Genomic DNA, 14,372 nt, shown 5'->3' on the forward strand with positions numbered 1-14,372 from the left:
CCTGCAGTAGTATTAATGGATTTTTTGAGGTTTTGAGTTCAGTGCCACATGTCAGAAAGTAGGCTGCAGTCACGTAACCCTACATCTGTCTCCAGTTCTGTTGTTAATGGGGCTGAAGATGGAGATATACCTGTTATGTTCAGAGACAATATTTATGGTCATAACCCTCACCTTGCATTCTCTTTTATTTTTTTAGGGTTTCTTCTAAACAACACTTCGTAGTGGGTGAGCGTTCCAGCAGTGAAGACGATGATAGTGGAGGAGGTGCCTACCCTTTCTATGGAAAAGGGTCTTCACTTGGCAACAACCACCAGCATGTTCTCCAAAGCGCTGCCAGCACTTTGGGCACCAACATTGACTGGTGGGTACCAATGTTTTGTAAAGTGAAGCTAGAAAATGTGATCTTTAGTATATTTCTGCATTTAAAAGAGTCGCTTCACTACTGTCTCCTGTTAACATAGGTGCAACAGCCATAGATGGTGTGCATGCCCTAATTAATTAACAGTACATATTGCAGGCAGTAGAGCAGTAGTTAGCATTTGCATCAACTGATCCAGTATCCTGGGTTGAAGACCTGTGCCAGGTTGTTGTCGGTAAATTCTCTACTTGGTTTTCCTCTACTTAATCACATCTTTCTTCTGCATTCCAACAATGTATGTGTTAAGTTGATAGACACTTCCAAAATGTCCAGATGTAAGTATGAGCGAGTCCATGTGTGAGCCCTGTGAAGGTCTGAGTTGACAATATCAAAATCACCTATGACACCTCTTCTCACTCCCTTGTACCTTGTAGTGTTGGACATGGTGTAGTCCAGCACATTGTGACCTTGAATTCTATTAAGTGAGTTTGAGAATTTTAATATGTTATATTTTGGGCAGTGAGAGTAGCTATTAAACACAGAGGGAGTGATGAATGCAGTGGTGAAAATGTGATCCCTAAATGTATAACAACTACTGCTTTTTCTGCCACAGAACTTTTTACAGGAGCTATGAAAGTAGACAGCATTACCACTTGTGTTTGCTGTTGTTCTTTATTTTTACCTAAATATTTTTATGCTTAAAACCACCCCACAGCAAGAAAATCACAATTCAAAAGTATAAAGTAGAAAAAGAAACAAACTGTACAAACACAGTCAACATCTAGCAACCCACCCAGGCAAAGTTCAAAGAGCCATATTGGCCAGAAATCATTATGAAATCCTTTTTCATGTATCTTGCCAGTCAAAAGGTTGGACATACTCAGAAATTTCACATTTATTGCAGAAACTTCTTAGTGACCCTAGTGATGTGTTGGCTATATTTTTAAAATCAATTTAATGGTATCTAGATAAAAAGGGTATCATTTTCTATCAAAACATGAACATTTCTGTGTGTGTGCAAACTTTTGACTGCTCATCCATATTAAAACATCAAAAGAATAATAACACATAGACAGAGATGTGGAAGATTTTTAAACAGCATTGTTTTTTCCTAATTTTAAATAATATAAGACATCATCAATTGAGTTACAGGCAGAAAGTTAGGATTTTTTCAGTTAAGCAAAAAATGTCAAAGCACAAGCAGTGTAGTGTTGGAGATCACCATAGGTGTGTCACTGTAGAGTCTTATCTTATCTGGTGTTACTCTAACACTTTGAGGGATCAGGAGAAAATGTCAGTCCCACTCTATCTCAAAGTCAAAAGTCAAAGTGAACTTTATTGTCATCTCAGCCAAGTATACAGATAGACAAAATTGCGAAGCTCAGGGTCCACAGTGTAACAACATGACGTGTAAATAATAAATTAAAAATAGAATTAAAAATTTTAATTTAAAATTAAAACACAAACAAGACAAGACATTGCGCAAAGACAAGACAAGACAAAGAAGTAGCAGCAATATTGATGTGTAAGATATGTAATATAATAAATAAACAATAAATAATAGATATAGATAATACAGAAATTATCAGTGTATGATAATAGTCATTTAAGACATGTGTAAACAATGACAGGTCAGAATGTTTCACAGCTGAATGATAACAAGAATGTCAAAATACTTAGAGGATTATCTGCCAACTAAGCAAAAATCTTCTATGAAAAGGGTGTTAGTTTGAAACCTTCCCAAAACATATGACCTGATGAGGCCAGTGTGTAATGACATCATTCACCATTAAGATGCTGCCACTGATATATTTTAGATTATTTTAATATTGAAAGATGTGTGCAATGTACAATTTTAAGATGAATTACACCAAACTTACAGAAAATTAGTATATGTTATAATTAATTGAATGCCATTTCTTATCTGAAATGTTAAATGAGAGGTCCATTTCCTATCATTGCCTAAGATCATCTGGGGGCGTTTAAAGTGAAAATAATCAGCAAGGTCTAGAAAAACTATATCTCCATCATTACTATATAAAAATACTGTATATTCAAAGTTAGATATTTGAGAGATGATAAAGGAAGGTAGGAAGGTTTCTTTTTACAATATTTGTAACTTGTACATAAAAAGTGGTGTGTTTCTGAAAGTCTATAATTGACTCTTTGCTAGTTTAGTGATGCATAAGCATTGCTAATACTGAGGTGTCTATAGGTTCACTATGTCAACATTCATGACTTAAACACTTTGCAAGATAGAGAGATCTTAAATATTAATTTTATATTATTGTGTGATTGTCATGCAGAGAAGCAGAGAATAGCGTTTCTGCCTGTAATCTTTCTAAAATTGGTTCCATAATTTAAGTGTCTGATGCACAAATTAATTAGTAGTAACTTGGTGATGTTATTGATGGCTTTGTATATAAAGAGGAGCATACAGAGCATATAAAGCATATCCATATTACTAACCGAGAATGGTAAACCGGATATGGACGCAGGAGACATAGTGCGCAGGCGCCACACAAAGCCCCCCTCCCCAGAGTGAAACGGGAGAGACTATGAACCGTCTGACATGCCGCAAGCAGGATAAAGCGAGGTCAGAAATAAAAGACAGAGTAGGAAACAAAGTAAAACGTCATAAAGAGGTTAAAGAACGGGGCCAAACACATGGAGAGCAGGTTACAGATGATGAAAACCGGAATGCAACAGCTTCAAAAAAGCCTAGGCATGAAACACATGCACAGCGAGATACAGAATATAAAAGCAGAAAAAACGACAGTTAAACGTCCACACCACACAGCGGAGGCAGACCCGGAAGGTGCAGGCACCTACATCGCGCGTCGGAAGGCGCGGGAAAGTACGAAAGGCAAAGGCACCTACACAGCATGGTAAAACCCGACATAATACGGAAGGCGCAGGCATTGCCGCCATATTGTGAGTGGCACTACTGCGTAGTGAAGGCGCAGGCGTCACCGCCATATTGTGAGTGGCACTACTGCGTTGTGAAGGCGCAGGCGTCACCGCCATATTGTGCATGGCACTACTGCGGAGTGAAGTTAGGAATAATGTGCTGCTTGGGATCGTACAAAACGCCGAACGCGACCCACAGTCTGAAACTGCGGAGGCAAAGCAGGCACGGGTTCAAACCGAACAAGCTCGAGTGACGGATATACGCCTACAATGCGCGTCTCAAACCGCAGAAGCAGGGCAAGCACGGGTTCAAAACAACGCAAGCTCCTACAACGCGCGTCTGAAACTACGGCTGCCCAGCGGGCACGGGTTCAAAACGCCGGGGGTAGGCGAGCGAAGCGAGCAGGGGGCGAAGCCCCCTTGTAGAACATATAAAGAGGAAATAATAATAATAATAATAATTCATTACATTTATATAGCGCTTTTCTCAGTACTCAAAGCGCTATCCACACAGGGAGGAACCGGGAAGCGAACCCACAATCTTCCACAGTCTCCTTACTGCAGTGCAGCAGTACTACCACTGCGCCACCTGTGAAAACAAGATTGCCTTTGCATTACTAATCAAGCAGGTGAAGTTTTTTTTTTTACCTTCTAATTCCTTTCATAGTTTTAAAATATACATTTTCACTAATCAGCAATAGAAGTAGAAGTTAGGTAATGGCATTCTACGTCCAATCTGGATATTTGCTGAGTTTCTTTTACTGCAAAGCCTTTCAGCATTCCAAATGTATAGATAGATAGATAGATAGATAGATAGATAGATAGATAGATAGATAGATAGATAGATAGATAGATAGATAGATAGATAGATAGATAGATAGATACTTTATTAATCCCAAGGGGAAATTCATAATGCATCGAGACATTGCTTTGTGTGCTTAATGAGAAATTAAATTACAATGTAATCAAAGTTTTTTGTTGCTACTGTTTAAAGCAGGATACTCTGAAAGGGACCTTCTTATTTTATTTTTAATACCAAACGTACATTGACTGAGACACTTTCAGTTTCACACTAACATAGGTGCTAGTCTTCCCTCTAAGGGTGACTGAGGGAATGACAGGATTCAAAGTCATTTTTATCTTTAACACGGGTCAGTTTTAAATTTCATAAGTTTGACGTTCATTAGCCTGTGTTTTCATCAGAAGATATCTTTTTTTCATTCATATCATTTTTTGAATAACCAGAGTCACAAAAAATCATCCTTTATTAGTATAAGAGTTTTAAGACCCAATGCAGTCAGACTTTGATTTTTGCTCAGCTGCTTATGTATTAAATCTGTGTTTTAGAACTTGTCTTATGTGTATTTTCACTCTTTTAAATCATTTTTACTTGAGAAAATAGCGACTAGTGTTGTAACTGAAAAGCAAAATGCAAATATCTAATAAGAATGTTCAATACAGTAACCTATTTGGGATGTCAATGCAGAAATCTTAACTAAGATAGCAATAAATCCGGTTTTCAATAAAATCATTACATTTATGGTGTCTTTTTGAGCAAATACTTTAATAAAGAAACTCACAAAGTAATTTTGAATGGCGCCTTAGGCTTTCCCAGAGCGTATGACTACTTGGCAGAGCCAGACAGAGCGCTTATTCTATTTTAAATAGTAAGACTGGCCTGCAAGGTAATTAAGTATCAGGTCAGTGAAGGGAGTGACAAACATAATAATAATAATAATAATACATTACATTTATATAGCGCTTTTCTCAGTACTCAAAGCTTAGAGGACAAATTCTGTATTGACAGTCTCAGGTCGGGGAAGACAGAGCCCCTCTGGCCTTTTGGACATTACACCAGAAGTAGCTATATCAAAAAGCTTCAAAAAATAAACTTAAAAATAAATTTGAACAGCTGCAAATCATGGCCTCAATCTTTGATTGTTTTAGTCAGAGTTAGTAAGCAAATCAGTTAGTAACAAGCTGCATCTTTTAGTTACTTGTATCCAAATATACACTGTACACCATGGGGAGAAAAGATGTCTCATGGCGCTCTTAATTTGTTATTGCGTCTTTAATTGGTGTATTGGGTTATTGGCTTTGTATTTCCAGGATTTGTTGCCTGCTAATCCAGGTGAACAGATTAAGAACAAGTTAGTGCTAACACCACGGTTTAATCTTGGACAGGATGAGTTCAATAGTGAAAGTCAGAAGTCAGTGTTAGAGAAGAAGGCTTTTCAATAAAAGCCAGAGCCAAGATGATAAAGACTGTAATGCCTAAACTCCCTTGAGCACTGCAGGAAAAATACCAGCGGTACATCCATCCATTTTCCAACCCGCTGAATCCGAACACAGGGTCACGGGGGTCCGCTGGAGCCAATCCCAGCCAACACCGACCGGGCACAAGGCAGGAACCAGTCCTGGTCAGGGTGCCAACCCACTGCAGGACACACGCAAACACACCCACTCACCAAGCACACACTAGGGCCAATTTAGAATCGCCAATCCACCTAACCTGCATGTCTTTGGACTGTGGGAGGAAACACAGGGAGAACATGCAAACTCCACGCAGGGTGGACCCGGGAAGTGAACCCAGGTCTCCTTACTGCGAGGCAGCAGCACTACCACTGCGCCACCGTGCCACCCACCAGCAGTACAGTCTCAGGGAACTCCAGTCCACCCTGTGATTAATTGAACGATACTGAATTGCATCATCAATGAAAAAAAAAACAACGTTCTGAAAATAGAGGTCAAGATCTTCCTGAAGAGAGTGCCTCCTCATGGAAGAATAGCACTGCCACCTCTCGACGTTGAGAAACCTGTCCCTCCACAGCTGCTGTCAAACACTACAGTAGTATCCCAAAGTGTAGAGTAGTGCGGGAGAAGAGGCTCTGTCTCCATTCATCAAATAATGTAAAACTAATTAGAATGCTCTTCACAATTGTTTTACTTGAGTATAACGTAAGGTTGATTCATTTACTTAGTGACTTAAATTAACTCATTCAGGGTGGATGTCGACTTTTGTTGAAATTCAGGGGTAGGGGACAGTAATCAGGTGTAAATTGTGACAAAACTCGCCATTATGTTTTAGTTCAACTCTCTTTAAAGTTAGCTTCGTTGATTTGACCGAGATTTCCTGCACGTGCATGAGTAGTGAAGAACAAACAACCTCTAAAAAGGCATCGACATCTGGCGAAAGACCAAATCGAATGTGCAAAGTAAAATACACTGTGGGCGACATTTTGCGTATCGCATCGCTAATCAGACTCTGAGTTGTTGGATTTTGATGCAAGTGATCTGGGGATCGAAAACGAAATGGAGGGATGAGCATCAGCTGATCAAGGTGCTGAACATATTCGTGTAGCTGATATACCCTCTACACTGATATCACCTTTGAAGACCGCCACTTACGATGACAAGAGGTACAAAACAGATTGCGTCACACTGTGACTGCTACTGCTGTGTGAGGGCAGCCGGCCATTCCTGCTGGTCATCGAGCTGCCTCCGCGCCTGCTGGAGACCCCGAACAGACGCCGACAGCAGCCACAGCACACAGCAAAACAAGTTTTATGTTGATTTATGTGTGAAACCATTGCTTTGTGTTCTAGAAAGTTGATTCAGTTCATCTGGACATAGTTCTTTTCCAGGGAGAATTGTTACAGGATGTGCACATCTTCATCACTGAAAGAGTGACCACTGTCTTGTAGGTGTAAATAGACTGCAGAGTCCTGGCTTAACGAGGTAGCTCTTCTGTGTTGTGCCATCCCCTTCATTAGTGGTTGTTTGGATTCCCCAATGTATAATTCACAGCAATCCTCTTGGCACTTAACTGTGTACACTATATTACTCTGTGTGTGCACCGGGTCCTTGGGGTGGACCAATTTTTGCCATAATGTGTTTTGGGGTTTGAAAGCCACCGAGACCTGGTGTTTTGAAAAAATGTGTCTCAGCTGTTCTGATATTCCTGACACATAAGGGATCACCAAGGTTTTCGCTTAGGCAGCAGTTGTCCATCCTCTCTGTTGGATTACTTAGAGCATTCTTTAGGTGTCTTCCCTGCTTTAACAAAAGTCCATCTGGGATAACTACATTTTCTCAGGGCCTTTTTGATATGATGTTCTTCTGCTTCCCTGGCCGCTGTGTCTGTGGGTATGGTGTTTGTTCTGTGTTGTAAAGTCCTGATGACACCTATTTTGTACTCTAGTGGATGGTGAGAGTCAAACCTTAAATACTGATCCGTATACAATGGTTTACGATACACATCAGCTTTCAAATGTTCCCCATTGCTGATGGAAATTTCACAATCTAAGAAAGCTAGCCTGTCACGTTTCATGTCCTCCCTGGTGAACTGGATGTGTTTGTCCACTGAGTTGATGTTGTCAGTGAATTGTGGTACCTCCAGAGATTTGATTTTCACCCAGGAGTCATCCACATACTTGAACCAATGGCTCGGGGGTGTTCCAGTTTAGGATAATAGCGCCCTCTTTTCCACTTCTTCCATATACAGATTGGCCACAATAGGTGAAACTGGGGAAAACATGGCGCACCCATGTTTCTGCCTGTAGTACTGGCCTTTGTATATGAAATATGTGGATTGAAGACACAGTTCCAAAAGCAGACACACTTGGTTGGTGCTGAGAGTGGTCCTGCAGTCAACTGAGACTGAGGAAGTCGCTTGGATGAGTGATGTAATGTATCTCTCTGGAAAAGAACTATGTCCAGAATTTCCTTACCTGGATTATTGATAGATAGATAGATAGATAGATAGATAGATAGATAGATAGATAGATAGATAGATAGATAGATAGATAGATAGATAGATAGATAGATAGATAGATAGATAGATAGATAGATAGATACTTTATTAATCCCAAGCGGAAATTCACAATGCATTGAGACATTGCTTTGTGTGCTTTTCAGAAAAATGAGTTGTTTGGAAAAAAATATTCAGCCCTCAAAGAGTTAAAAAATAAATATAAAAAAACAGTAAGAGCATACATCTGGGGAGACATGACTTTGAAGTTTTACTATAAACCAAGAAAAAAAAAACTCATTGTTAGAAGCTCGACCATCGCAAGACTCATATGTCAAAAATGACTGCATCTTTATCCCACTTCGTCTCTCCCATACCCAGTCCAGCAATGTGGCCACTTGTGTGCAAAAAACAGACCTAACTGACATTAATTTGGAATTACTAATTCTCCTAACCTACATGAAGTGAGGATGTGAAGTGTAATGAACATCTGGCTCAAAATATGGCAATGCGCAACTAATTCAAAAATGATACCTAAACCTCCAAAATGCTGCCTCTGGATTTTCTACCTCAAACTGTCAAAAATAAGGCCTAAATCTAGCCCCAAGCGTCTCTGAGATCTGATCTCTAAAGTGGGTCTTTCCCAAAACCAGAAGACACAAAAAGCACAGACTCAAAGCCATCATAACAATCCTTAAGTAATATCCAAAGGGAGCAGAGGAAACCATAAAAACATCTAGTGCAAAACATATTCATAAATCTCACTCAGGAAACTCTACAAAACCAAGTAATTACAATGGTTATTCTCCAAAACTCAATGCCGATCTGAAGAGTCTGGTCCTCTGCTTGGACTTCAGTAGGCAAAGGGTGGTCCCTGAGCAGTACATCATGGTGGTCCCATCCTCCAATAGATCACAGGAAATAAAACTACACAACACTTAAACCAGAGTTCAGACCCTCACTAAAACATGACAGGAGGAAATGTCATGTTCACTCGGAGAGAACATGCAAACTCTACACAAACAATGACAGGGAAGGAGATTCAAAAATCCAGAATGCCACATCCATAAAACAACAGACATGTGTTTCCCTGCATAAGAGATACTTGAAATTTATAAAAGATTAAAAGATGTTTCCTGTGCTAATACTACATGGCTCTCTTTTTAACAGGGGGTCACCAGCTTCAAACACATGCATGGTTTTGTATTATTTTACTTTCTTATTTACATAAAAACTCCACCCATGAGCAGACAAAGAACAGGAATGCTTCCTTAATCGACAACAAATAGTGCCAAGAATGTGTGATAAAATTTATATTGTTTGCTCTCATAAACATACTTCCGAAATGCAGAATACATGTTTTCTGAAATTGAAACAGTTTCTGTTTTAAAGTGGACATAGTTGTAACTTTTAAGGATTTTTTCACATTTTCACCAATGCCCTATAGACTCCATTTTAAGCTACAAGAACAAGCACAGAATTTTAAAAAAAAATGATAAAAATTTAATTTAAGAATACAGTATATAGTGGCTATATAATGAGTATCATGACTGTGAAAAAATAATTTCAGCTTGAAAAATAATGAACTTACTAGTGAAACTCATGTGACCCACAGTCCTAAAATAAATGTGGCTCATATGGAGCAAGCTCAGCTTTTCCATTTTAGCATCACATTTTTTTTGTTTTCACCATCACATCACACACATTGGTAATGTACAACATAACTTTCTTTATTAGCTCTTGTTTGTCAGCTTGCATTTATTGCTTGTTCTTGTTCATGCATTCTGTTTCCTGGATTTTGTGTTGCATACCTGTGAGCCTTTGTGTCTGCCTGCTGCTCAATTGCTCTGCCTTAAGCACCTTCCATGATGTGCCTGATGCTCAGCAGATGTTACTGCTCTTCTTTTCACCATCTCTATTATGGAATTGTTTGTCACACCCAATAATCAATAAACACAATAAACACTTAATTATGAATTCTGAATGCGTATGTACCATGTGCTGAGAAATTATCAACAGATGGGCTTGCAGGCACCATGCTTTTGTTACAATAAACATTTTTGCCCACCAGTAAAGTGGTCACCAGGTTGTAGCACCCTAAATTTTTTTGAATTTCCAGAACATTTCAGGGTGCATTTAGGATTACTTCTTGCTTGTTTGAGTTCCTCTGCAGTTTGCCTGCTTATACTTTCTAGGTCTTTGCCACTTAATCACCTTCTCTGATGTGCTTGATGCTCAGCAGCTTCTGTGATTTTCATGATGCTTAACAGATGTCACTGCTATTCTTTTTCTTTCTGCCATGTCATTGTCTCAGTCACTTTGCTGTAAGAAACACCCTTTTCCACAGGTCACTTTGTTGAGGTTGCTACTACCTCAAATACTTTGAATTTCCTAAAGGTATCAGATCATAAGTTTTTTATTAAGACTAAGATCAAGATTTTTGAGTAATCACATGACAGATGGACAGACCTTAGAGTTTTATTTATAGAGATGCTTTAATTAAGAGTGGACTTCAACATGTTGTGTAAGCTTTTGTGTAGCAACTCATAAACAATGACTTTTAGGAGTGTACCTGCTTGCAAAAGAACACAAATGCTAAAGATGGCATGTGTCTGTGTGTCTCTGTTTATATAAGGACAGCAATTTAATAAACCATTAGAATTAAAGGACACCTTTAATAAACACTGTCACAGATGGCCAGGGTCCTTCTTCAGGCGGGACGCCTCTTCACTGAGAGGACCGGTGGAGCATGCTGGAATGCGATGGCAGCCCCCATGAGTTGCAGCGGTGCCACACCTAGAAGTGCTGGCAGAATTAGGTCAGTGAGCACCTGGAGCACTTCCAGGTGACTTATAAATGGAGCCAGCAGCCACTACTCGGTGCGCCAGACTCGGGACGAGGGAGACAAAGCTTGCTAAGAAAGAAAGAAAGAAAGAAAGAAAGAAAGAAAGAAAGAAAGAAAGAAAGAAAGAAAGAAAGAAAGAAAGTTTTGTATTTAGGGCTTGGACTGTGTTGTGGGCTCATGGGGAAGGGAAAAATGTTCCACACGAGCAAATAAAAATAAAAAAAACAGCTTGTGGGGGCAGCACGGTGGCACAGTGGTAGCGTTGCTGCCTCGCAGTTAGGAGACCCGGGTTCGCTTCCCGGGTCCTCCCTGTGTGGAGTTTGCATGTTCTCCCAGTGTCTGCGTGGGGTTCTTCCCACAGTCCAAAGACATGCAGGTTAGTTGGATTGGCAATTCCAAATTGGCCCTAGTGTGTGTGTCCTGCGGTGGGTTGGCACCCTGCCCGGGATTGGTTCCTGCCTTGTGCCCTGTGGTAGCTGGGATTGGCTCCGGCAGACCCCCGTGACCCTGTGTTTGGATTCAACGGGTTGGAAAATGGATGGAAACAGCTTTTGTTTTTATAAGTGTGCCTTTCATTTCCGCCTGAGTCGTGTTAAGCGCTGGTATAGCGCCATCTACTGTCACAACACATATGATTGAAATAATATTATGACAAAGCACCCATTAAAAGAAATATATATATATATTTTACACTGTTGATTCTCACCTTTCAATTTACTTGTTATTCACAGGAGCTCAGTTTTCAAATCAGAGTATCATGTCTACCCCGATGAACAATCAGGTGAGCCTCATTCTTTAACAACTATTGTTAAACACAGTTATACATTTGGAGTGCGTAAAGAAATGAGCCGTCACTGACAACGTCAATTAATTCTATTTACATTCAGGTCGACTTGGCAGCCCAACATCTTGACTTCTGTTGACTCTTCACTCCTCTGTTTTACTTTTTGCATTTCAATATTCATGCCGAGTCTGCTGATTTTGTCTTTCCAGGTTCTGGGGTCCAAGTAAATGTACAGGACAGAGGAACAGAAGAAGCTCGCATTTCAGATGATGAAGCAACAGCATTGCTTCTGAGAGAGGGTTTTCCATATGATGAGGTAGTGAAGGCACTCAGCATAACTCACAACAGCATTCATCTGGCAAGGGTCATACTATGCTCCTTCAGCCGAAGTCAGAACAGGCTGCTGAACAGAAATAATCCAAAAGCCAATGATTACTAGAAGGTTTTACAAAGTTACAAATGATGACTGGGAGCAATGCTGACCTTTGATTGATCATGCCATGATCACCACTGAAAGCGTCAGAACTTCTGAATCATGGCCAACAATGTAACATTTCCATTCTGACTAAGGAAAAGTCTCTGGATGGCCTCTCATTACCTACAGTGTGAAATGTCAGCAGCAGTGTTAATGATGGTCTGATGTGAAGATGTTCTTTACTTTTTATATCAGAGTGTGGCTACCTACATAAAACCCCTCATTCATTTAGTGATTGTAGCAAACTTCCAAGCATTTTGAAATAGAATTTATCCTTTCAAGAAGAAGAGAAAATAATCAAAGTTTGCCATTGAGGGATAATGCGACCACCTCCTGCACTGTCTGTTAACTTCTCAATGATAGACCTGACACTTTTTCTAAGTCTTGCTCTTTTTTGCCAGTTTATTAGGCTCATGGTTGACAGTTCCCAGATGATTTTCCCCCTGTAGGATTTTTCATTTTTCTTCAGTTAAATTTCCCTTGTTAACTGGAGTGTGGCTGGCCCCTTTACTCCTGTAAAACTGTCTATGGCCACTAGAGGTCACAAAAGTTATCGTCTCTTATAGAGAAGCAGATTGTAGAAGTGAAGCAAAATAAAATTATTTAAAATTATAAATAAAAGTCTCCTGATTATATCATTCAGTTTCAGTTTTTTTTTTCAGCATATCAAAGGTAAAATGGAATGTTTGAATTCTCGTAAAAAATGACAACATATGTCTGTATGGAGTTTGCTTAGGTTTTTCTCCATTAACTCTATTTTTCGTCCCACACCACAAAAATGTGCAGATTTAACTGGCCATTTTAGAGTTGCCTGTATAAGTGTGATTGCAGTTGAGTATGTGACTGGGGTGCTTCATGCCTTGTGCCCAGTGTTACTGAGATTTGCTCTAGCCCCTGTGACTCTATATTGGGTTTGAAAATTTTATATTATGTTTATGGTATTAGATAAGAACAAGAACTATATAAGAAAAAGTAAATATAATGTAACCTTCATTCGGAGACTTGCTAAGCTGGTTTAAAAGTTGGAGCATTTTTTTAATTTTATAGACCCTTCTTCAAAGATTTAGATATTACAGTTTTATTTATTGCATACTGCGGTGGGCTGGCACCCTGCCTGGGGTTTGTTTCCTGCCTTGCGCCCTATGTTGGCTGGGATTGGCTCCAACAGACCCCCATGACCCTGTAGTTAGGATATAGCGGGTTGGATAATGGATGGATGGATTTATTGCATATTTTTGTAATAGTGAGTCTCATTCAAACATGACAGCAACATTACAATGCAACGCCATTTTACAATATTGTTTGGCTGAAGTTACTTTCATGGACAGCAGGTTCCAACTCTTGTAAAGATTCATGTGTACTTGTTAGGCGTTGGGTCTGTGGAAAATTGCAGTTTAAAAAAAAAGAAGTTCCTATAGAGATTATAATCTGTGCTGAAATCTCAAACTAAAATTGTTGGCAGCATCTAAAAATGATAGAAAGTCAATCATTTGGGCTGATAAATCACAGTGTCAGAGAAATACTGAAACATTGTAATGTTTAGATAATGAGTCCGTGTGGTTGCTTTTAGCGTAATGGAAATACTGAGTACTCATTTAGTCACTGTAGCAATAAGTGTCAATGAGCCATCTATCATTCTTACCTACATAAATTGCATTTATTTGTTAACATTTATGAACAGGAATGGAAGAGAGGTTAATCCTGGTGTCATCTTATTAATCTTCCCCCTTTGTTTCCCGTATATTGACACTAAACACAGAACACACATTTCCATTGCTAAACTGGCAGAGATATCTCTCTGTTATAAAAGGAAATCCTGGAAAGCAAAGCAAAAGCAAGGCTACGATACGTGATCCTCTCGGAAGACAATTTTAAAGACCCGCGAGACCAAAGACACTTGCCACGGTGCAAGACACGCCCTACTTAGAAGATAAGACCACGGGCAGAAAAAAAAAAATAGTAGTGTAAAGGCAGTCATGCAGCACACACAGCTCCATGGCTCTCAGTACATATAAAGTGTATAAGGTCAATACGGTAGAAATGAAATGAATAGGGTAGAAATGAAACATTGACGACCAAACGAAGATGAAAGAAAAGCGCGGAGAAAAGAGACCCAAATGCGATGGAGAGAAAAAAATGCTAAAAAGAAAAACAATAATCTGGGTGCAAATTTAGAAAATAAGGAAAGTGATAATCAGCCCAGAACAAGTGGAATTGAAAACAAAGCACGTCCAATAGGGCTCAGAATTA

At 39.4% G+C, this 14,372-nt stretch overlaps 1 protein-coding gene across 1 annotated transcript in view; it reads left to right on the top strand.

Annotated features, from left to right (window-relative positions):
- The window catches only part of cblc (Cbl proto-oncogene C, E3 ubiquitin protein ligase), a 101,402-nt gene extending 89,314 nt beyond the window's left edge, over positions 1-12,088 (top strand). The window contains exons 12-14 of the mRNA XM_028822636.2: positions 197-361; positions 11,595-11,644; positions 11,857-12,088. Coding sequence (XP_028678469.1) covers positions 197-361; positions 11,595-11,644; positions 11,857-12,086 — 445 coding nt within the window. The 3' untranslated portion in view covers positions 12,087-12,088. The remainder of the gene's footprint in view (positions 1-196; positions 362-11,594; positions 11,645-11,856) is intronic.
- The last annotated feature ends 2,284 nt before the right edge of the window (positions 12,089-14,372 follow it).

The sequence above is a fragment of the Erpetoichthys calabaricus genome, chromosome 17 (genome assembly GCF_900747795.2).
Source record: "Erpetoichthys calabaricus chromosome 17, fErpCal1.3, whole genome shotgun sequence".
In the NCBI taxonomy this organism is placed as follows: Eukaryota; Metazoa; Chordata; class Cladistia; order Polypteriformes; family Polypteridae; genus Erpetoichthys; species Erpetoichthys calabaricus.